General features: G+C 35.9%; 1 protein-coding gene across 3 annotated transcripts in view; it reads right to left on the reverse strand.

Annotated features, from left to right (window-relative positions):
- The window catches only part of KDM1A (lysine demethylase 1A), a 63,208-nt gene that overhangs the window by 26,195 nt on the left and 10,870 nt on the right, over positions 1 to 26,143 (reverse strand). For 2 of the 3 annotated variants that reach the window (XM_068969383.1, XM_068969384.1), the window contains exons 3-7: positions 12,117 to 12,176; positions 6,763 to 6,896; positions 3,561 to 3,639; positions 2,823 to 2,915; positions 1,421 to 1,527 (exon numbers count right to left, since the gene is read on the reverse strand). In XM_068969383.1, coding sequence (XP_068825484.1) covers positions 1,421 to 1,527; positions 2,823 to 2,915; positions 3,561 to 3,639; positions 6,763 to 6,896; positions 12,117 to 12,176 — 473 coding nt within the window. The remainder of the gene's footprint in view (positions 1 to 1,420; positions 1,528 to 2,822; positions 2,916 to 3,560; positions 3,640 to 6,762; positions 6,897 to 12,116; positions 12,177 to 26,143) is intronic. The other variant, XM_068969385.1, reaches the window with a different exon arrangement.

Here is a 26,143-nt window from a genome sequence, read left to right on the forward strand (position 1 = left end):
GATGATGTTAGCGCAAAGAGCAAATGAAGTTTAACTATTTGAGGGAATGGGATATAATGAATGACACATCAAAGGAACAGAATTAAGTGCTATGAGATAGGAAAAAATTTAATAGCCAGAAGACATCAGTTGTAGGTACTATTAGTTCTCAACCCCAATGTCTCTAATACCACTTACTGTACAGGCTGAGCAAGGGCCACCCACATAGAAAATACCTGCACACAAATTTCAACACTTAAGGTCATTTTTCTACCACCATGTTCTGACTCTTGTCCCCAGTGTCAAAGTCAGGTGTGACTGACTTGACAGACAACTTCTCTGAGAAATGCCTCTTCCATGCAGCCTCATGCCCAAGGGCAGTGTCTACTGAACATGAATGGCTGACAATACTCTCATTTCTAAACAGGCCCAAGTATGATCTTTGCTGACAGGAGATTTTCAAGTATAGGGAAATCTTTCTGAGCTGCAGTGAAACCTCAGTCATAAGTTACATGAGTACTCTGTAAACTCCAGACCAACAAATGAAAAAAAGCAAAACAAGACAAAAACCTATACACATGGGTAGGAATCATAATGATCCTCCATTATTCTTTACTGTATTCTCAGTACATAGGATACACAGGCACACAGATATTTTCCAATTAAGGAATAAAATATTATTTTTAGTAAGACTATCACAAATTATTTATTTTGACTTCCCCATACTATCTGAAAAGAACATTTAAAAAAATTAAATTTAGATTGTACTGCACAAAACATTTTGAAAGCTTTTATAAAATTTTAGATGGTTTAGGTTATGTGAGAAGTATTTTTTTGTTGTTGCTATTTTAAGTGGCAGGAGCCCACAGAGGTCTTTAAGCCACTGAAAGATAATTAAATCTCAAACATTACTCATGAAAATGAGTTGCATAGTCCTAATGGGATGCTCTTTTTTTCTACTCTGTGCCATCATCCTCGTCCTCCTTCAGCTTCCATTCCTCTCTCTGGACTAATGGTAGGGAGCCAGTATCTTGGATTTACCAAGGCTGTAAAAGACAGCTGCTGCCTGAGAAGCAACTCCTCTCCTTTTACTATCAAACAGAATACAGCCACCACTAAAAGTAACTGCACTCTATAAAGGGTATTTCAACAAAGCCCCAAATTGAAAGTTGCTAATTGTAAGAAACAATGACCTGAAAATACATACCAAAGGGCTATACAGATTATTTACAAACTCTAAATACTCACTGAGCCCTTTTTCAAAGTCTTACTGTCAAAAATGCTTTATTCGATGTAGTTATTAATACTATCAAAATACTCTGAGTGTTATTTAAATCAATTTGGTTTAGTTCAATTTGTATGATTCCTTAATTTACCACAGATAATTTCCTTACCACATTTTCATCAGGTTGGGCTTCTAAACCCAAACTAAAACTCTTACCCTGGCTTCCAGAAGTGTGACATCCATTCCAAAACTTTGTAACTGACGAGCTGCTGCCAAGCCTGAGACCCCAGAGCCTATGATGATGACCTTTCCTGTCTTCTTAGCTGAAATTAAAAAATGAACAAAAATTAAAACACTGTTACAGTTTGAATAGTTTTTATCATTTTTTATCATGAAAATTTCTAAATTCCTTATGTTATGATGTCTCACAAAATAAATAATTCAGTTATTTTCAAAATAGGAAAACTATATGAATCCAAATTAACAAATATCTGAGACTTATACTTTAACTCAATGTTTAAAATTTATAAATGGAATTCTTTACCTTAAAATTTACTTTCTCATTACTTCAGTCACATGCTTCAGTGTCTGTGACCCTTGGTAAACTTATTATGCATAATCTCCCATATTTACCTCACAATTATACTAGGACAATTTGAGCAGTCAACCAACTGATTCTTAAAGCTATTTTCTATAAGCTGTACTTCTGCAGTCTTTCCTTTTCTTAAAAATTATTAAAGCAGAGGGGGCTTCTCTGGTGGTCCAGTGGTTGGAACTCTGTGCTCTCAATGCAGGGGACCCAAGTTCGATCCCTGGTCAGGGAACTAGAACCTACATGCCACAACTAAGAGTTCAAATGCTGCAGCTAAAGATCCTGCATGCTGCAACTAAAAAATCCCATATGCCACAACTAAGACTAGGCATAGCCAGATAAATATATAAATTTTAAGAAATTATTAAAGCAAAAAAATACATGTATTATAAACAGATGTGTGTGCTTAGTAGCTCAGTTATGTCCAACTCTTTGCAACCCCATGGACTGTAGCTGCCAGGCTCCTCTGTCTATAGGGATTCTCCAGGCAAGAATACTGGAGTGGGTTGCCAGGCCCTCCTCCAAAGAATCGTCCCAACCCAGGGATCAAACCCAGGTGTCCCACATTGCAGGCAGATTCTTTACCGTCTGAGTCACTAGAGAGTGCAAATAGACAGATAGATGTATCAATTCTCAGATTATCCCTATCTTCTGATTCTTGGCAGACATTATCCAGACACCATTAAAGGGGTAAACAGCATTAAAAAAAAAAAAATGCAACCCTTAGCACTGCATTAAAGAACTGCTCAATGAGAGAAAACAAACTTCCTACTTTCATAACTGATTTTTCATTTTTAGTAAACTATTTTTTTTAAATTGGAAATTCATCTCTTTTACCAAGTATTTATCAAACCAGAAAGTATAAGAAATTCATATTTATAAGGAGATTTTACTTTAAATTTGACTTATAAGAAGATAAACTTGGGAATATTCTGGCTCTAAATATGGATTCAGAAATCAAAATAAAACGCTGAAAGCCTCCTGAAATCTAATCTAAAACAATGAAATTCATTGGCCAGTCCTTACTTGGGAGGGGCTTTATCCTCTTGTAGATGCCGAAGTTGATAAGACCATGACGCTCTAAATAACTGTGAACTCGGTGGACAAGCACAGTATCACCTACAGAAAAAAGAATTTAAATACATGTTTATCTTTTTAGCACTTTAAATAGAAAACTCTGATTCTTCTTTATTTCTGCATCATGAAGTCATTCTATTCATCTTTTCCATAAGCTTCAAGTCATATGACTCCTTTAGAAAAGTGATTTTGAGAACTGTTAGTCTGTGTGGTAGTCCAAAATGCCTATCACATAATCTTGAATTTTTAAGAATGACATCCTAATACAGATGAAACAAAGGACAAAACCAACCCTTTAAATGGTAGTATTATGCTCATTTACTTTGGGAAAGTCTTTACAAGACCACTGGTGGCAAGTGGCAAATGAGAAAGCCAAATATACAGCCAACTGAATGCCACCAAAGTGCTCTGTGGATTAAAGCTGGAACACAGGTCTGGAGAGATTATTAGCAATTTCTTGAACTCATTCACCTGTCAACACAAATAAAAATTCAGAAGAACAATTACAAACACACAAAACAGTTTTGTTAAGAGGCTCACTTTTGCACAGCACAGGTGTGAAATAAAATGAATATACGTATGAAAATTAATTAACAAATTCATTATCAAGGAGCCATGAGCTTCTGGAAGAAAATATCAATTTTCACAATCTGGTTCATGACCAGTCCTATGGAGCATACTACTTACTGTTGTAAGGCGCTTCTAATTGTTGGAGAGTAGCCTCAAATGTCAGCTGAATCTTTGGATTATCCAACCACAACTGCAACTGTAATTGAATGATGGAAAATTGTATTACATACAAACAGACATATACTATTTGATTGCCTCAAATATGGGTTTTCCTTTCAATGAAACAGTAAGGGTTTTATTTCTGACAAAGAAACTAATGAAACAAAACCATGGCAAATGAGTGACTAATTAAAGAAGCTGGGAAATATTTGGCCTACCAAGTAACTTGCCAAGATCATTCAGCTGGGGAGCAACAAGGATTTAAATCTGGATTAGATGTCCAGAGATACTGAGTTGATACAAAATTAAATGATCAATTAGATACGTGGTCACATGTGTGTGCAAAAGATAACTCCTCAGTTATTAGCCTGCACAACTAAATGAATTGGTATACCATTTACTGAATGAGGGACACTGAAGTAAGAGATCATGAGTTGAGTTTAAAGACAAAAGAGGAGCTGAAAGACTGGCATCTAGATATGTAGCTGGGGTTCAGACTTGAGGTTTAGAGCCTCTTGCTTATGGGTATAACTGAAGTCAAGTGTGCAGAAAAAGGGCTCCTAGCAGGAAAGAACAGGGGAGAGAGGAGAGGACCTTAAGGACCTCCAACCAGTTCACATAGTTGGCCTGTTGTTAAGGACAACCCTACAAATCATTCAGAGAAGACAACAACCAGGGAAGCAAGAGAAAAACTAGAATACTGTGTTAAGCTAAGGAAGCTGTGTATTTAAGAAAGGAGTCAATTATTTCTAATACTGCTTAAAGAGCAGTAAAATGAGGAATGACAAATATTACAGTACAATCAATGGCCTCTAACACGAATTCTCTTCAAACTGAATACATACCTACAAAAGGCAAGACCAGTGGAATATTATCATATTTAAATCTTAGCTAAAAGTTAATAAATACTGCTCCATCAAATTTCAAAGGAGTTAATGTGTAAATAAATTCAGTTACAAAGAGATATGACCAAATTCATATGGACCCTCTGCTTTTCTCTGTGGCCACTGTCAAAAGGAAAATGGAATTCCTCAATCATGCCATGGGCCCAAGCCCATCAAACCTCAACATAAGCCTTCTTCCTCCTTCTATCTTATAATACAAAACTCACATCACAGGTTCTAGTTGAATAATTCTAAAATTGTGGTTTTAAAATCTGGATGCAAAGGATGCAATTTAACATGAGACAATTGACACAGTTCTTATAGGAAAGAATGACTTAAACTCTGTTTTATAGCCGGAGACCACAACTCTAACTCGGTGCTAGTCCTTCCCCAAATCTGGACTTCCGTCACAGGGAATCAATCAGAGGAAACAGAGATCGCTATAAATACACCACTGAAATGCAAGTAAAAAGTGAAAACTTCCCTCAGATGAAACAACAAAATGACAATTTTGTCTGAAATCTACTTAGAACAAATGTTAACAAGCTACGCACAGAAGCTGATTAATTGTAAGACAAATCAGCCTTAAAAACGCACATTAAGACTGTTCCACTCACTCACTTTTTTAAAAAAAATCACCCAATTTTTCTTCACAGAAAAGAACCTTTATTCACTACTACACAAACCTACCAATCACTCTAGCTAAATGGCATCTAACAATCCAAATTTAGCAGTAGTTTTACAATCTAATGGTCAAAATAAAGATGTTAGTGGTGAATAAAAAGACATCTCTGAGTATCTATTCAGCTATATCCAAAATAGCTGAAATTCAACATGAATTTCTTCTGCTCTGTTTCACCAGAGTATAACAAATGGAGCTTCCCGGGTGGCTCGGCCAGCAGGTAAAGAATCTGCCTGCAATGCAGCAGACCCTGGTTCAATCCCTGAGTTGGGAAGATTCCCTGGAGAAGAGAATGGCTCTTATCTTGAGAATTCCATGGACAGAGGAGCCTGGCAGGCTACGTCCATGGGGTCGCAAAGAGCTGGACACGACTGAAGTGACTAACACTTTTACTTGCAGAGTGTAACAAATATGTTCTGAACAGTATACAGTTAAAGAATTTCTGATGGCATTTCCCTGGTGGTCCAGTGGCTAAGACTGTGTTCCCAAAGCAGGGTACCTGGGTTTGATTCCTAGTCAGGGAACTAGATCCCACAGGCCAACTAAGACCCCAGAGCAGCCAAATTAAAAAGAAAAAAAAAAAAAGAACTTCAGATGAATAAAGAACATGAAAGAAAAATTCACAGAAGAAATGCAAATGACCAACAAATATGAAAAAGCAATCAGTCTAAGTAACCAAAGAAATGGAAGATAAATGATCTTGGCCTACTACAGCAGCACAGATTATCATCAATCAGACCATAAAATCTGCCTGCAATGCAGGAGACCTGAGTTCAGATCCCTGTGTTGAAAAGATCCCCTGAAAAAGGCAATGGCTACCCACTCCAGTATTCTTGCCTGGAAAATCCCATGGACAGAGGAGCCTGGTGTGTTACAGTCCACAGGGTCGCAAAGCGTTAGACAGGACTGAACAACTAACACTTTCACTTTTACTCAATGAGGGCATTAACTGGGTCAGGCTCTCTGGGAAGTAATCTGACAACATGTATCAAATCTTAAAAAGTATTCATACTTATTGAGAAGGTAGTTTTCCTTCTAGAACTCTATCTAGAATTCTATCGTAAGGAAATAATCAGAGATGAGAGTCAACAATGTATAAAGCTGTTCAGAGCTTCACTTTAATAAGTAAAATGGACATTTAACTGCCCAACAGTTAAAAGTATGACCCACTTGTCAAATAAATATTACACAGATATTAAAATCAATCATTTAGCCAGAGGAGGATGATGAACCAGATGAGCAGAACAGAATAAGGGTTTCTCTTATGCTGAGAAGGAAAGACAAAGTGATTATTTTTAAAGTATATTTTTAAAAAGTTTATAAAGATTCTTATCGTGTGTTTATAAGGTTATTGAAGAATGAAAAGAATCCAAAGAATGCACAGAAGGAGGATCTCAATTTTGTAAGAAAAATTATGTACATTTTAAAAAATACCTAGAGGAAAAAAACTAATTTTTAACAGTGGTTATCTCTGGATAATAGTATTATAGATAACTTAAAAATTCTTTCCTCTCTACTTTTCCCCCCATATTCTATATAAAATAATATGTACCTTTTAGAATTCAGGTGGAAAAAAGCTAACAAGGAAACTTACTGTGCGATTTCTAATGAACAGAAAAACCTTCTGGGTCTGCTGTGGTCCACTGATGATATCTGGAAAACATGCTGCTTCTTGAGAAGTCATCCGGTCATGAGGAAGTCTACTCTGGAAAGCTGCACCCTCCACACCTAGCAAAAAAAAAAGCAAAGGGTTTCTGGGAAACGTGCAAGTGAATATAGAACTAGGGATAATGATTATACCTCGAACTCCTTTTCTGCCTTAAGAACCTCTGTAGAGCTTTGCCTTGTTCACAGACTGATCTCACTTCTTTGTTTAAAAAAAAACTTTCAATTTGCTCAAAAGCTGAAACACCCTTAAAAATTAGTCATTCATTTGAGCTTAACATTCCTAAAATCAGTTTACTAATGAGAGAAACAATATATGTTAAAAAACATAACATGGCATTTAGAATCTTTTCTTCATCCACAAAAAACTTTAAAATACTTGAGGACACTCCTTAACTAAAATTAGCACTATTAACCGTATACAATAAAATTTAAAACTAAAGAACAAGAGTAAAGGAGAAAAGACTAACAAGAAAGCAAAAGAGGCTATGGAATGAACACCACAATCACATACTTTTTTTAGGACAACAACAGGGAACATGAAGAGGATCTAACGTTTAATAACGAACATACTGTCTCATCAACGGCACCGTCCACTAGTTCTCATAATTCAACGGCTGGCAAGCAGTGAGAGAAACTAAGCCGACTACAATGAAGAGACAAAAGAAAGCAAGAAATCCATCTTTTCTGGTAGAAACATTAGAAATGCTTCACTACTAACTCCAAGTAAAATATGTTACTGCATATACTATATAGTACTACATATACATATATATAATTTATTTAACAAGTGTAAGTCTTAAATTGGGATTAAATTGAAATTTTTATAAGCTGGTGGTTAAGTACATCTTTATAAGATGTTCTAAGAAATACATTTATATATATTTTACTTTTATTTCTAAGATGAGCTTCCTCTGGTAGTCCAGGGGTTAGGATTTTGGTGCTCTCTATCTAGGATGATCTTATAAATATATACTTAACCATCAGCTTCTGCACATATCAAGACACAATTTAAAGAGTTTAAAAATTCAATACCATTAAAGTAATTATGTAAGTAATAAAATAGGTACCAGATATCCATATTTAATCATTTAAAAGCACAAAAAAACAAGAAATTGGAAGCACTGATGATGGAAGCAACACTAAAGAAAAGGCATTAGTGAGATCAGGAGAACAAAAAGAACGAGGCAGGTCAGGTGGGGCTCAGAGAATCACAGTTAGGCTACTGAGGCACTGTTTCCGTAAAGTCATCCAAACACGATTTAGGAAAAAACAATGATTAACAAGAGGATAAGCAAAAATGCCCAATGCTACTGTACATTAGGGAATGCTGTTCTTGGAGACAAGCATTAAAACCCATTCATCCACAGTAAGTAATGAGGGCATAAATAAAGTATTTACAACACTATATCATATTAATAACCCTCACATTCAATGAATCACAACCTAAAATTAAAGACTCTCAGGGAAATTATTCTATAAGGAAAAAAAAAAGTAACAGCCATACTGTGGAGGGTAGAGCAGGAAATCAAGGAATGAAAAGAAGAAATGCTGACTATCCAAAGTATAGGTTATTTCAGTAAACTGAAAGTTTCCAATACTTTACAGCTTCAAAGTTCCCAGTCCTGTATTCCCAAATCATAATAAACAAAAAATAAAGCCAAGTCCAAAAACATGTCACATTTGTAAGAAATATTATCTACTCAATAACCCTGAGTATTTGAACCAAATATAGGTTACATCTTGGTATATTTCATGAGTGTATACTATTAACAAGAAAACCAATGAACTCTATAAACTTTACTTCTTCCCCAAAACAGGGTAGCTTTCTTTCTTAGTTATATTATCTTCTATGTATTTGTTTAATAAGTGGTCCCTGACTATCAATGCCATTGCAAAATACTACTGTCATGACAGCCAGAAAAACCATGTATGTGTGTGTGTGGGGGGAACCCACTAAATCTTACATTAAAGGTTTCTCATTCCAAGTGTTATCAACAGAAATCACTTTAATATACTTGTCTAATTTGAGAAAACTGGAGAAAATGTAACAATTAAGAAATTTTATATCAGTCACGAGTTTTAAATTATCTTTTGATCAAATATCAAAAGTTTAACAAAAGGAATTAAAGGAGCCCAAAGTTGTAACATTAATGTACATGTGGAATAACAATATTCTCCATCTCTAACTTCTGCATAATAGCTAAAAAAAACCCAATTATTCTTAAAATTAAACTTTTTAAAAATGAAAAATGGACCCTAAAAATTCTCAGTAATTATTGCCTTCCTTCTAGCTTTTAAGGATGAGACTAGTATTTAAAAGAAGGAAACCATTATCAAAATCAAGATGAAAAGTACAAGACTTAAAAATCTAACTTTTCCCCAAAGAAACAAAAAATTTGGAAATTAAACTGCTCAGAAGCTAAATCAAAACATTCTTTCTTTTAAAAATATTGCAAAATGAACAGACCACTATCTCTTTTAAAGGGAAGAATCTTACAGAATACAATTGTCTTTAACAATATCCTTATTAAAAGTATCAGTAGTACATACAATTCACAAGTAACTTACACTTGGCTCTGGAATAGTTTTATACTTTGGTGTCTGTATGTACTTAATAGAGCCTGGTATTCTGGAAATTCAGAATGTTTCAAAGACACTGTATTTTTTTAAAAGCCCCAAGGCTGCCTACATACCAATCTTGCCCTTTGTTTGTCTTTCTTACCACTTCAACACAGGATATTTCCAGCACTACCTTTCAAAATGCAGTCATGCTAAAGCTTAACTGCCCTGTCTAAGGGTCTGACTGCCTCATACTTTCTCTGAAAACAAAGTGAAAGTAGTTACATATTTAAGGGACCTTTCTCAATCTATTAATTAGACAGAAAAAGGGAGGGGGAAAGTGAGGCCCTAGGACCTCTCTATTTCAAGAAACCATTTCCCTCCAGTTCTGTTAGAACACAGGCAGCATCTTGAATAAAGTAACAGGGATATGACAACACAAAAGAAAAGAAGACCTCCATGAGGGTTTCTTGGCTTCCCGCCTCCCTTCATTAAAGTAGATAAAATTTAACTATAACTAGATTTCTAGCTGCATAGTCCAGTCTATGGGGTTGCATAGAGTCGGGACACGACTGAAGCGACTTAGCAGCTGCAGCAGCAGATTTCTAGCTAAAGGACAGAAACAAGAGCCTGATAAGATGTACATTTAAACTTCTTAAAATTAGTAACTATAGATGCACCATGTGTTAGTCACTCAGTCATGTTTGACTCTTCAACCCCATGGTCCGTAGCCTGCCAGGCTCCTGTGTCCATGGAATTCTCCAGGCAAGAATACTGGAGTGGATAGCCATGCCCTTCTCCAGGGGACTTTCCCGACACAGGGATCAAACCCAGGTCCCCTGCACTGCAGGTGGACTCTTTACCGTCTGAGCCACCAGGGAAGCCCTGATGCACTACATCCAGTCTAATAATAGCTTTAAAATAAAAGAAGAAAAAGAGAGAAAAAGGAAGAAACAGGAGAGCATCTCTTATGCTTTAGATTTTTAATTTTTAGGGTAAATGCGCACTTTAAATGATTCTATGAGGGAAGAGTATAAGGAACAGTATATGCATAAGAAACACGACCTCTGGGTTCTCACTCCTCCACTGCTGGTATATCCCTGGCCGAGTCATTTAACTTTGTGTTTTAGGACCTAACTGACAAAACAGGGGTGATACAAATACCACGTGTTTGAAGGCAGAAAACTAGGTAAGATGACCTCAAGTTCCCCACTAACTTTTAAGGTTGAGGATGTAAATACCAACTTGATGTGATCTTTTAAGGTCAAGATATGATCCTGTCCCCAAGATACTCATGAGGGTCACATGGTTTTGTTAAGAGAAGAACACTGATTACTTATAAGCATACTTTTCTAACTCAGACTGATCATATCACAAATGCATGCTTCTGAACAAGCTGAACAAGATGAAGATCTAAAGAGACCCTGATGGGTTCACAGTAGTCACCACCATTCCTGGAAACACCTAAGCTCAGGTTCTACTATTAAATTAGTAGCACCAGTTCTGTATGGAAGTCTGCTTTACTCTCAGCAGTGCAACATACTGTTTTCTTAAGCGAAAGAGTAAATTTATTAATTATTCACGTAAAAACAAAAAGCAACAAGAAAACTCTATTTCTTCAAGATTAAAAGTTCTAAAAGCTACCCCTGGCTCCTTGGCAGTTCCATGGAAGATCCAATCATGCATCATTTGATGAAAAGCATTGTTGAAGATTTATCTGCCAGATAAATGAGAATTTTAACTCCTCTAAGACAACCATGTACTGATTATCAAACTTCAATCCTTTGGACAGCATTTAAAGAAGTCTACTTCTAACGTTCTGGATCCCCTAGATACTACCACTGAAGTATCTCTGATCCAAGAGAGTAAAATACAAATATTCCCTGGACCTGCTGTACACAATTGTAATCAATAATTTGGAAGTAGATTTAAGAGTTGAAAAGTGACAAACTCCAAAAGTGATACCTATTCCAAGTCTATCAAAATGTGTATGCAAAATAGTTTTGAGCACTGGCATATACAATAACATCCTTTAAGAGGTAAAGGATGAAATCCAGACAACTCTACTTTGGATTCCTGGAACAAACTTTAACTGTTCCAGATGGGCTCCTATAAATCATTTAACCCTTTATTTTTTCCTAGAAGTTAAAAATCTTATAGTTTGGTCTGAAAATAAAGAGCACTTTCAGCAGACTTTTTTTTTTAATTAATTTTCATGTGAGAAACAAAATGTTTAAAGCTAAAAAATTAACTATGTAATAATGTTAGTTGAAAAAACCGTATCCAATACCACTTAACAATCATTTCTAAAGAGTCACTTGCCCACATAATTCCTTTGACTAATCTTAGAATGCCTTTCCATCCTATTTTTCAACCTATGGCTTCCCCTCTCTGTGTATTATATTAAGTTATAGTTTTGTGTAAAGGTCCCATGATTCCTAAGCCTATGTTTTATATCATGTTTGTTGTTACTATAAAGTCTGCCGGGGAGAAAAGTACCCGCCATCTCCTGGAGGGCTGAGATCGGCCTGAGGACTTCAAAAGATTTTGCTTGCCTTTGTTCTGGCTACACTTTCTATCATACTACTCTATCCTGTGGCTTATAGTTCTTCCCTTGTGCTTCTGGCTAAAATGTGGGTACCACAGCCAAAGACACTCGCAAGCATCAATCCCTGACTTGGCGGCTCTTGCTAAGTGGCAAGCATCTAATGCCACCCTCACCTGATGCTTGGCCGTCTCCATACCCTCCAGAACTGTCGTCTTGAAGTCCTCCTGCTTGCCCTGTGGAAGGAAAGAGGAGAACTCAGGGACCTTACTCCATAAATTGAGATAATATCTGGACATATAGTTGGGATAATATCTGGCCTAACAGTTGGTGACTCATGACTTCACCACCAACTAGTAAACCCATATTCAGAGAGCTCTTTCTTCTGGAATCAAGGCCCAGGGAATCACATTATAGTCTTCCAAATTCTGGTCAGGAAATGTCAACTTTGCATGCTGATTCTTGTTGAAAGGTAGCAGAACAAAGTACGTAGTATTTCTAATTGCTACATCTTTGCTGTCAGTCTCAACAGTCAAGACTGGATGGGGAAAAGGGATTCCAAATGTCTTACTACTTATTGCTAGACTGAGAGTGGGTGCGGTATGGGCTCTAGGATCTGGAGTTGCAACAATTCAGCATTTGCTCAATGTCTCTTAAACTTTACCTTTCTACCTAAAAAGTATATATACACATATATATATATAAGAAAACAAGCAAAAGATGTAATTTTAATGAGAAACTCTCCCCTTGACTTCAACGAAGGGTAATAACTACAAGACTCAGTTCCAAAAGAAGTTTCATTCGCTATACAAACTACACAGTGCCAGATCGGAACATGCCAGAGCTTCCTTAGAAAACTTTAAAACACAACATAAGACAGCTGTAGTTATATGTCAAGTACTGTAGAGAGACACAAAGGGAAAGGCTGAAACAGGGAAGATTGTGGGGGAGCATCTACCTCAAGCTACACAATAAGCCTGCTAAGAAATTTTCTTTATTGATTAATGCACAGAAATAGCTTCAAGAAAAGTATCACAGCTTGAAAGTTCAATCTGAGAAAGTCAGATCATCTTCAAGACTCTTCCAAAGTCAATCACCAAGACAGATGTAATGGTCATCTTAAGCTTCCAGCCACCTGATACACTATGGGAAAACCACAGTGTGATCTTTGGAAGATATGAGACACCATCCCCTTTTAAAAGATCTAAAACTTGACAAGCTTCATTAAACAGTTTAAAAGAATCTCAGCTAGAAAGCAGACTGATTATTCCATCATTTGAGTTGAGAGCAGACTAACATTACCCCCTTACTGTAAGAATGATCCTATGACTGTGATACTTAAAACAACACTTTCATCTTTAAGTGTATGAAGGTATTCAGACAAAAATGATTTTTTACATATGTTGTAATATGCTGCTAGATGGTATATGATCTGCTCTGAAAGGAGAATAGAATCTCATTCTAAAATTATTTCACATTGCTCTTGCATGAAGGGTCCTTTAGGTTCCAGAGGATTATGCTTCTCAGACAAGTTACAAGGTGTGTGATCTGTTGTTTACAGCCTTTGAAAAAGGGCTTATACATATGAAGAGGTAACTCCAATTATGAAATCCAATCTGTAAACCTATCTTGAAATTCCAAGCTCTACATTTAATATTTTATTTTTAAAGTTTAAGTAAAACAATGTTCATTCTTAATAAACACAGATTAATTAATTTTAAAAACTTTCAGAGTGAAAAGTTTCTGAGTAAAAATTATTGTCATAATTTTGTTTGGTTCCAAAATAGAACCAAACTAGATCAGAAGATTAAACTATATTTTAGAAGACGGGAAAGGGGCTCCAACAATGAAATCATTTCCAAGAACATTCAGGCATTAGAAATAATAATATAGTTCTTTCGCAAATTATGTTCCTAGCTTAACAAAGAATGAAAATAACCATCTCTTGTCATGATGGCATCTCATCACTTCTTAATAAGTAAAATCAAAAAACACCTTCAAGCCTGCCATTAAGTATTAATTATTTTAATCCTATTTCTATGATTTTCCTTCTTCTCCCACTACATGTCACACAACATGCTATGTACTTTATTGACTGATCTTTTCTATCAATGGTACTTCATAGAAATATGGAGTTCTTACCCCGACTTATGTACTCAGAAGGTCAACAAGGTAAGGCAATCTTTTTCGTCTTCTGCTTTTGAAGAGGAACTAACAAAATTCTTATAAAGACACTGTTTTTTTTTTATTTTTTGAGACTGTTCTTTGATTTTTAAAAAAAAAATTGTAGGAGAAACAAGGAAAATATTCAATACCCTGGAAAGATTTTTAAAAGGTATCTCTTATAGCAGCAGTCAAAAAAAAAAAAAAAAAAGAAGTGAAACTCTGGGGTATTACTTAAGCAGAAACACAGGAGAAAACCAAGGTGATATAAACACCTTCTTTTTAAGAAATGATGAAGAACAAAAAGTGCTTTAAATTAGTTAAATGAACAATATATCTCTTGACAAACACTGATAACCTGTTTGAAAGTAAAGATAAGGTGGTTGCTGTCTCTCTAATCACAGTATACTCATGAGTATTGTGATGGTGAATACTTCTCCAAGACAGTGGAAAACAGCACCATCTTTATTAGTGGTATTCTAGGCCAATTCTTCATCTTTTTTTTTTTTTGCACTTTACTAGCTCTCAGATTCATTTTGCCAGAATGCTATAATGTTTAAAGCACAGAATCATGCAATACAATTGGCATAAGAAATAGTTTTATAATTACATATTAATTTCCTTTATTTTTTAACAGAGTATTAATCATTTCATTAAGAAAATGTACATAAAAATGGGGCTTCCCTGGTGACTCAGATGGTAAAAAAAAAAAAAAAAAAAAATCTGCCTGCAAAGTTAGGAGGACTCAGGTTCAATCCCTGGGTCAGGAAGCTCCCCTAGAGAAGAAAATGGCAACCCACTACAGTATTCTTGCCTGGAAAATTCCATGGACAGAGGAGCCTGGTGGTCTATAATCTATGGGGTCACAAAGAGTTGGACATGAGTAAGTGACTAACACTTTCACTTTCACACAGAAAAATGTTTGCAGCTAACTTTCCATCCAGGTAGTGTCTCTGACTAGAACACGTAAAATGCTGTATTCATTTGTTCTTTGGGTCTTTCGGGCCTAGAACTTTTCTTCTTACAGTGGTACAAAGACATGGAACATCAGGCAAACATGGTTTTTGTTTTCCATGAGCTCAAATCCAAAACAGAAGAAAAATTATACAAGGCAACTTTTTAATATTAACTTAATTTGGCATTCCTGTGTGAGAATACTTCCTGTTGTTTTTACCCCACTCCCCTCCACCACACACACACAAAATCTTCAAGTCTGAAGCACAGACCCTTAATACAGTTTATTTGTGCATATTTTCTCCAAGTTGAAAATCATTTTGGTTTATTTTACATAGCAGTCTTTCAGTCATCCTCTAATAAATCTGCAAATATGTTGTTATTCTTGAAGAACAGTGAAGTATTTTAGTTATAGTCACACTACTGAATATTTTTTCATCTTAATTCAAACTCTCATCTTAATTCAAAACTCTTAATTCAAAATTCATACTCTCCCAACATCTTCAGAGCAAGTCTGTTGCTTCCAAATATTTTCATTTAGCCAGGCACGGAAGTGAGAGTTACTGGTTTATTGTTCCCACTAACATACTAAACAACATAGTCATCATATTTTGACTAATTTCTTGGAAACACATTGATAATTTTTATAAACATTTTGATGAACTTCTAAATCTTAGAGGAAGCAATCGTTTTTTTAACAGAAAATCAATTAATCAAAATTTTACAAAATTTACAGAATAAAAATGACTGCCAAGGATTGACTTCAATCAAACTAGCAAAGGAAAAAAAAAAATCTCAAAAAACCATCTTTGAATATACAAGTGTCTACTATATTAACACTCTAGTTGAATTTCTTAATAACTTCACAAATTTAATGTTTACTGAAAACCCAAACAAAAACTGCCATGCACCCAATCAAAGGTAGAATAGTGTGTGTGTGTGTGTGTGTGTGTGTGTGTGCATGCGCACGTGCACACACTCAGTTGCATCCAACTCTTTGTGACCCCATGAACTGTAGCCTCCCAGGCTGCTCTGACCATGGAATTTTCTAGGCAAGAATACTGGAGTTGGTTGCCATTTCCAACTCCAGGGGATATCCCTGACCCAGGGATCTAACCTGAGTCTCTTCTGCCTCCTGCACTGGCAGGCAGATCCTTTACAACTACACTACCAGGGAAGACCTGAGTGCCTACTTTCAAAGGGTTTGTGATCTACTTGGGGAAAGATGAAAAAATACCCAGAAACTTTTCTTTATTTTTAAGAGAAAACAAGTACAGATTTGGGGGAATCACTGAAGCTTTTCTGAACAAATCCAGAGAGATTTGGAGAGACTGGGAGTGGAAGGAGCAGTGAACACACTGGCATGGGCCAAAACATTTACAAAAGCAAGGAGAAAAGCACAGATATGGTATGTGCAAAGAACTGCACACAGCATGCTGCTAAATGAAGGAGATGATCTCAAAGAGCAGTGGGAAACACAGGATAGGCAAAAATGTACCCCCTTCAGGGCCAAAACTTAAACTTGGTCTTATTAGTAATGCAGGAGAACAGTATGATTTTTACCAAGAAAACAGTAAAACAACTGACATTTTAATTAAACTAATCCGGTCACTTTGTACCAGATAGATCAGAGGGGAAAGGTGATCTAGATGAAGGAGATTCAATAGAAAGACTACTGAAATAATCTGGATATGAAGCAAAATCCACTAAAATTAAAAAGGAGACAGTAAAAATGGATGAGGCATATAACAAGTCGAAGAAGCTGTACACAGGAAGACACGACTTTTCAAGAGACTTGATGAAAGAGATAAGGGAATTTCAAGATGACTGCAAGCTTCCAAAGTTCAGGAGAATGGACTTCAGTAATAAAATGTATAAACAGTAAATCTGAGAGACAGGTTAGTAAAATAAAATGGGCTCTGATAGTAAATAAAGTGTCTACCTACAATGGGGAAGACCCAGGTTCAATCCCTGGGTGGGGAAGATCTCCTGGAGAAGGAAATGGCAACCCACTCCAGTACTCTTGACTGGAAAATCCCATGGATGGAGGAGCCTGGTAGGCTACAGTCCATGGGGTCGCAAAGAGTCAGATACAACTGAGCGACTTCACTTCACTCTACAGATGGTGGGAAATTAAAGACTGGAACTCACAAGTGAGAACGGGACTAGAAAGTTTTAAATTAGCATGGAGGTAAGAGAGTCTGAAGCAGCTATATGTTAATCTCATAAGGAAAGACACAGTTTCAAAGAGGAACTGGTCCACGTAAATGACAAAAAAAAAAAAAGTTAAAAAAAAATTGAGAAAAACTGAGTTATTGGTGACCATCACCAACCACTTCATGCTGCTTTTCTGTCCTTGCTTTAGTGAAAGGTGGCTTAAAAATGGTATATACTCTTTTCTGCCTTTTTTACTATGATTTTCAGCAGTAGAAGAAATGATCTATAGCAGCTGAAAGAAATGTAAGGGCTCAGAAAGGTAGATCTGAATTAGCCTAAAGAAGCCTCAGGGGTTCCTCTGAAGTACATCAGAGGCATTTAAAAACACCTAACACTGACCAATGGAGGAGGGCATGGCAACCCACTCCAGTATTCTTGCCTGGAGAATCCCATGGCCAGAGAGGCCTGGTGGGCTACAGTCCGTGGGGTTGGACATGACTGAGCGACTAACACACACAGACACACACACAAACACAAAACACTGATCAATACTCTCCAACAAAATTAACCAAAATGAAATCTCCAATCAGAGCAGCAATTCTAGGGTTACACTGTTATTTAAAACAATGAACTAAGAATAGATAACCTTAAAGTCTGAAAAGCAGGAAAACTGCTGCCTGAGGTAGGAGCCTGCCTGGAATTTTTTCACTGTACCACTGGAAAAGGTGTAGCACAGATTTGCTCCAGAACTTAACATGGGACAGAACTGAGAAGCTCAGCAGCAGGGATCTTATATAAAAGAAAGTAAAAGCCCTACAAGCTAGGGACGAAAGCAAAGCTTTTAGAAACCAACTGGAAGAACTGACTTCTTCACATGTTATTTCCCTCCACATTGCATAGAGCATATTTTTCTTATTTTGTTGCAAAATCTTGGTTTGTACTTCACTTTTCAAAATGTTGCAAGGAAAATCTACAATTTGGATGCTATGCTATGTTGCTCAACCACCAAGCTTAATCTGAGTAGTTAAAAACAAAGCTTATTTTTTGTAGTTATTTACCTGCTTTTAAAAAGGCCAATATGGAACTTTATTCTGGATCTGCTATTAAAAGAACCATTATACCTTTTCACAACTGATAACCATGAATGTATTTCCCAATAGGAGAATCCCCTTTTCCTGCTCAGGTAGGTTTTTCAGAATTCTGGCTATCTGCACCTTCCTAGGTTATGATTAGAGGCTCCCTCCGTCTGAAATATAATTTGAGTCTATGATACTATGAAAAACATACAAATTCTTAGAAATAAATTAATCATATGTACTCTTCTATCTTCAAATATCAGAAGATGCTAAAAAACAGCAAAAGTAAAAACACTTCTACTTTCAAATGTTTAAAACCTTTGTGATCAGCAAATATGGCAAAATTTAACATGTTATATCTCAATAGTTGACACATGGATTTACATTGTCAAGATTTGCCATTCTTCTGATGATTTAACATATGAAAGCTTAAAGAACATCTATTAACATTACTGAAAATGGGCTTAAACACTTTCCAGTTTCCAAAAGTGACAGAATAGATGTCAACCTTGTCCATAACCTCACCTGATTTTTTCCTGATTAAAATGCCAATCTAATGCAACTCGAGATTATCATACTAAGTGAAGCAAGTCAGAAAGACAAATACCATATGATATCACTTATATGTCTAATCTAAACTATAACACAAATGAACCTATCTATGAAACAGAATCACAGACACTGAGAACAGTGTGGTTTTTGGTGGCAACCTTAGTGGATGCCAAGGGAATAGGGTTTCAGGGCAGGATGGATTGAGAGGTTGGGGTTAGCAGATCTAAGCTGTTATATACAGAATGGATAAACAATAAGGTCCTACCGTATAGCATACAGAACTATATTCAATATCCTGTGATAAACCATAATGGAAAAGAATACTAAATAAAGAATATACATATAACTAAACATATATATATATGTATATATAACTGAATCACTTTGCTGTGCAGCAGTAATTAACACATTGTAAATCACCTATACTTCAATAAAAATACCTCCACCAATCCACTTTATTCCTGGTTCAACTCTGTGTTTAATAAATACAAGATGTTTGTACACAAAAGAGGAGTGCATATGTTCTCATTTGATCCTCATATCAAGACCCATTTTGCAGATGACAAAATCCTCACAAAGTATCCTGCTCCTCTATTATCCCTGATCACACCAAATAAACCATGGCAGCAAAAAGAATACAAGGAGATTATAAAAATAAAGTTGTTCAACTAAACAGATCACTGTTTTGCATTAATAGAAAATAAAGCAAAATAATAAAATAAAATCAGTCATTAAGAAAAGCAGCACAGGGCTTCCCTGGTGGTCCAGTGGCTAAGACTCTGCACTCCCAGTGCAGAGTGCCCAGGTTTGAGCCCTGCTCAGGGAAATAGATCCCACGTGCTGCAACTGAGACCTAGAATAGCCAAATAAATAAACAAACATCTAAAAAAACAAAGAAGAAGAAGAAAAGCAGCACAATCTCTAAAAGACCAAACATAACTTGGTAGCATCTCATTCAAAGGTTCTTGTCAACCAAAAGCAGTAAACAGTTAAAAATCAAGGCTGTCAAATTGCTTCATAAAAGCCTAATTTCATTCTTTTATGTTTAAAGTACAACTTCCAAAATCCAATTTTGGGAAAAACATCTGAAAACAATTTCTGAGATCTCATCAAACTTTGAATATACTTTTGCTGTATTGTTTCTTTATTACTGTCAATTAATATATCTATAAACCTAAACTGGACTGTGAATTTTTTGTAGGACTTAGTCTTCAGCCTTGAACCCTCAGAGTCTAGCACCATGCCTGGAATAAAACATTATAGTTTTACAATTAATGTGTGTAAAATACGGAGAATGAGCAGCTGCACATTTGAGAGAATCTTATTTTGTGTAGAAAATTTTTCTCCTCTATACTACCAGTCCCCTTCCTTGTTGGGTTTCTTTTTTTGTTTGTTTTTTAATTCTTCCAGTAAGTAAAGAAGAATCTGAAGACTTCCTTCCTTTCCACCCTTTCTGTCTCTACGTCTCTCCAAATTCTTATTCTATAATGTAACACTTAAGGGTATTTTGCCATTGACAATACAGCTATATCTCATATCAAGCTACAAATTATCAGAGTGGGGACCATGTATTGGATAGTAATATACATTTTGGTCCATTTTTAGTAATCTCTCAAAATATAAAAATTTTGTTGAATTGATCTAGATTACCTTTTCAGGCTGTGACATTTTCCCCCAGATCTCTAGTAAGTTATTCTGGAGCATAGTTCCAAATCAGAACATTGAAATGATGCTATACAAAAAAAAAAAAAAGGCAAGAAAATTAATCCTAGGTCTGTTTTCTAAATGTATGCATCACACTTCATATGATAAGAAAAATAAAATGATTTCAGGCACTTAGTTGACACTACAGGCCAAAATGGCAACATAAATAACTCTTCAGGAATGAATTTCCTAGCAACTTCTATTAAATCTATAAAAGAGGGTCTGTGGCTGGGTATGGGGGCTGTGCACTTGTAGGCATGGAGAGAGAAAAGCCTGGGATAAGCCACTAGAGAGCACTTAGAGCACGGAAAACAAAAATATTCACCTGAACTCTGACCATAACTATCCATGCTGCTGAATCCGGCACTTTTACTGATTGCAATCAGTGTGACTGCCTCACAGGGAAGATGACCAGGGCATGTTGTAAACAAAGAAGTATGAAAATATAAGGACCACTTACAAATATTGGAACTGACCACTGATTTTTCCTTTTGAACTAAGGTCCATCTTCAGCTCTTCTCTGGTCAAATTTAATTGTATTAAGTTCTAAAGCATTATCCAAAAGATTCTTTTGGATTTTTGCTGAACCAAATAAAACAATTCACCAAATTTTTGGTCATCAATCTTTTGTCATATGGATATTTTCATTATATTATTACTTGTGATCAAATTTCACTCAGTTTTAAGCTAAGTTCTTCGACCCATAAAGATACATTTGGTATATTTTCTATAAATTTAGTGGGGTTTGGGGGGTATTTTTACTACTTAAGGTTACATCTCCTTTTGTGTGATTTTTAAAATATAATTTCAAGCTACAGCATGATTATTACAAGATCAAGGTCCTCAAATTATTAAAACTACACAAAATTGTTACACCAGTCTCTTGTGTCTCAGTGTTTTGTAATTTGCTTAATAGCTTACATCTCTTTCAAACACATACACCACACACATCCAAAATTACCAGGTACAATAAAGAGAAATACTTTCCTTTCTGTTCTTACCAGAATCCTTAAACAAGGAGATAAAGTGATTCTTCCCAGTCATTTAATAAAACAGAGTATTATAGAGTAGTCACTGACCAGCAAACAATATCTAACAAAACTGCTTTAAGAGTTAATCAATGGTTAATGAAAGCCTTCGAGTTTCATTACAGAGTATTAGCATAGCACTGAGTCTGGAAAATGGTACACAAAAGACACAGGCACATACATGCTGTACATACATATATTTTAAACATACTTCTGATGTTTCTACTGAGAAATTCATTACTGTGAAGAAATCTTAAGACAGGCAACTTAATAACATATTTAAATTTCATTTTATTTTAGAGCAAGTTTCCATAAAAGTCTTAAGCTATATACAACTAAGCTACTTCTAACCTCAAGAGTTAGAGTTCCTAAACAGTAATCTCAAACCCGAGTTCCTAAACAGTAATCCAACACAAAATTTAAATCCAGGAACTACTAGTGAGATTTTCCTGGAAAATTTCAATTGCTGAAAAGCAGTGAAGGGGAAAAAAATTATGTTTTTGTATGAAAATAAAAAACAAAGTGCTAGCAAATTAGTTAACATAGTAAAACCTCACTGAGGAATAATCTAAGGTACAGAGAGTAACAATTGACTCAAGAGGGGAAGAAATCTTTTCTCTAACAGAAAGCTACTTTAACAGAGGGGCAATTATTTTAAATCCGTATTATCTCCAACTGAGATTTCACTCTATTTTATCAGAGCTCTACTATTATGTGACACCACTAATAACCAAACATGCAATGCCAAAGGCAATCTGTTCAGGCTGAGTTGCCATGACCCCCCAAAAAACAAACCACTTTTATCTTGATAGAAAAGGTACTAGAAAACCAAATAAAACCATCATTTGTTAAAATATATTCAGAAGTGTACAGCAAATGTAAAAATAGATGGGAAATGTTTAAGAAAATAAATTAGGTGAATTTTAAATATAAGCAGCAATATTTAGTATGAAAAATACATTTGCCCAAGTAACTACAAGGAACTACATGCCACATTAAGTTATAATGTTTATTAAGTTTAATTAAGTTATAATTAAAAACTGACAAATCTACAAACAATGTTTAACCCAGAACAGAAAGCTTTTTTCCCAACTAAGTTCAAACAAAAGAACCCCAAACTTTTATTTTTTCGGTTGGGGGCAAGGGGCACATCACGCATGCTTGCCGAATCTTAGTTCCTTGGCCAGGGATTGAACACAGGCCTGGCAGTGAAAGTGTGGGGTCCTAACCACTGGACCGCCAGGAAATTCCCAAAACCCAAACCTCTTGTTTCCATAGAAATTCAACTTTGATACTGACAGCATTTTTCTTCTGATCAAGAGCCAGTAAACTCAATAACCAAAAAGTCTAAAAATCATCTCTCCAATCCCAGTCTCTTTACTCCTTTACTTCCCCTTCAAATAGCAGATAGGTTGATTTTTCCAAAACATGTTTTTTGGTAAACACCCTTTACTCAAAAGACCTCAGCGCTACTACCTCTGACCACACCTTCCCAGAGTTCAAAAGACATTAAGTTCAAATTCCTTACCCTGGTAACCAAGGCTCCAACCTCCCTTTCTGGCCTCTTAAAACTCTCCTAGAGGAATCTTCTCCAATCAAATCATTTGACCTACTGACTTCAGAATATCACATTGTGATTTGATAATTAACAAAATAGCTTATTCTAAAGATTAACACTATGGAAAGCAAAGCAAATTTTCTAAACATGTTTAAAAATTGGTAAGAATGAAATGTATTCAAACCTTATATATTTTAAGAGACTAAGTTAACGCCTTGTTGTTCAGTCGCTAAGCTGTGTCCGACACTTGCAACCCCATGGACTATAGCCCACCAGGCTCTTCTGTCCATGGGATTTCCCAGGCAAGAATACTGGAGTGTGTTGCCATTTCCTCCTCCAAGTTAATGTCTAGTTATCACCTAAAATGACTGAAAAGATTTGGCATAGAACCAGACCTAGGGCTTCTCTGGGTAGCACCGTGGTTAAGAATCCACCTGCTAATGCAGGAGACACAAGTTTGGTCCCTGCTCTGGGAAGATCCCACATGCTGCATGGCAACTAAGCAGGCACACCACAACTACTCAGCCAGCACTCCAGAGCCACAGAGCCCATGGGCCACAACTACTCAAGTATGCCCTAGAGCCCGTGCTCTGCAACAGAGAAGTCACTTCAATGAGAAGCCCACGCGTCACAATGAAGAGCAGTCCCCGCTTATCACAACCAGAAAAGATGGCACTCAGCAACAAAGACCCAGCACAACTAAAGATAAATATTAAATCTTCATATATAGATACATATATATATACACACACATAAAGAACCAAACCCACATCATCTCTCAAGACTTTAAGATACCCATAAGGCAAAGCCACCATTCATTCCTGAATGAAAACTTAGGTAACAGAACTAGTTCGGATAGGACAAGAGATTTGGAAAACCTGGACAGTTTCTACATACTTGAACTCCCCTGATAATATTTAATTATTCACCATGAGGACCCAAACTATTTCTAAATTCTGCAGGCCAGTAAGTTACCACTACTTTCCCAGGGAAAGTACTTTGCTAATTCACTGTACAGTGCTTTAAAAAATTTAAGTTGTTTTAGAGGAAAGATAACTATTTTCATAAGCACAAATGGTTAGGAAGTTTTGGCTGTAATCAACAAACTTCTGAGCACTGAAGATACCCTAAACTTGAGAAGATAAACTTTCACTTTCTCCAAATTATTAAACAGTTTAAAACTTATTAAAACTAAACCGCTGGATTAAAATGAACTAGAATGTAAAGGCATAACAACAGTTCCACAGACCCTAAATCCCTTTGCTAAGATATTTACTTTTTGTAGAAACAGTACCTGACACTTATGGAAAAAGAAAGCAAAATAAAAAACCTCTTTTACAAGAAAGAAAACACTAAGACTTGGTTTAAAATTTTCAGAGGACAAAGTGTGTATCAACTTAACCAGTAAATCAGCTTCTTCCTGGAGACACTGACAACCACACAAAAAAGAGAGGGAGGCAGTATTTGAGATATCAGATTATCTGATTATTCCCGAGTGTCGCATAAGCAAATCTACAGCAAAGGCAAGCAATTATCAAAGTTATAGAAGAAAGGAGCAGAGAGTCAAAAGGGAGAGTTGGGAGTAAGGATGGAAGAGGAGAGCGCTAAATGTAAAAGACTAGAAAGAAGAGGAAAAACAAAGCAACAAAAAGGGAGGCAGTGTTGCTGAGGTACATCTGCCACAGGGGCCTTACTCCCAAAGATAATATGCCACTCCTGGAAGTAACTGATAAGTCATTCTATGAAAGTCTTAGGGAACCAGTCTTAGAAAATTTGATTCTTAAGAATTAAACCCAGAATCTTTTTCTAAATGCACTCAAGTTGTATACTTTCATTACACTTACTCACAATTATTGTAAATTATAAATTTTTATTTTTGAATTTTAACCTCAGAATCTGTTTGGTAAGTTCTAAGTTTAAATTAACACCTGATTTGTTATACTCTCAAGTGATACATCAGTATTAATCCCTTTAAAAAAAAAATACAGTAACTCCTGGGTATTTATATAACATAATAGAGGAGAGAAACAAACACCAACAACCACAAATAAAACTGAAAAAAGATAAAATTTCTTGAAGATAGGATGTGTTAACCAGCGCACCTATGCGAGTGATGCAACAGATAGCAGATGGGGTCTGAAACAAGCACTTTATCTCTAAAAGGTGCAGAACTAAAAGAACTGGTGAGGTGAATGGGCCTGGAGCTGGTGCTGCAAATACAGACAATATTTTAAAGAGAAGAACTAGTAAAAATCCAAAGTCAAGAGGAGTTAATGAAATGCCTTTAAAGGCAGAAGATATGAAATATTAACTAAGATTCTACTTTTGTCTGGTCTTGCAAAACAAAAGGGTATTCCTGATTGGTCTGGGTATCTTCAGCAGGACTCATGAAGGGATGTTAGTGAGAATTTTTAAAGATGTTTGAAGCTCTGAGAACAGTACCATAGATCCAGCAATCTTTCCAGGTCACAGGGACAATTGTATTACCTTAGAATCTCTTCATAGCCTTTTCTCACAACATTCTTTTGAGTACAGGGCTCAATAACTAAACAATAGGCATTCAGGCCTTTTCTTTTTGACTTTAGACTACATTTTACATTTGTTCACCAGAAAGACGCTCTTCAACACTGATACACACCATGACAGTTTTATCAGAATGTATCTAACCATAAAGTAAGTGGCACAATTTAGCTAGAATAATTTCTGAACCGTTCTACGTCTAAATTCTGAATCAGAGTTACCAGTGAGAGGGTTGGTTCTTTGGGTTTGACTTTTGTATATTTTCTCCAATTGCTCATTTTCTCCAACTTTCCAACGGCCTTACATAGCCATTATCCTTTTACCCTCCTTCTTTACTTTCCTCCTATATGTACAGATGCACACAAGAAGCAAGTCAGTACCATTATGTATGTATATGTCTGTGTGTAAACGTGTATATGCACATATACACATACTAAAATACATAAGGCCAATAGCAGAGTATAAACCAAAGACATCAAAAACATTGCAGA

The sequence above is a fragment of the Capricornis sumatraensis genome, chromosome 3 (genome assembly GCF_032405125.1).
Source record: "Capricornis sumatraensis isolate serow.1 chromosome 3, serow.2, whole genome shotgun sequence".
Classification (NCBI taxonomy): domain Eukaryota; kingdom Metazoa; phylum Chordata; class Mammalia; order Artiodactyla; family Bovidae; genus Capricornis; species Capricornis sumatraensis.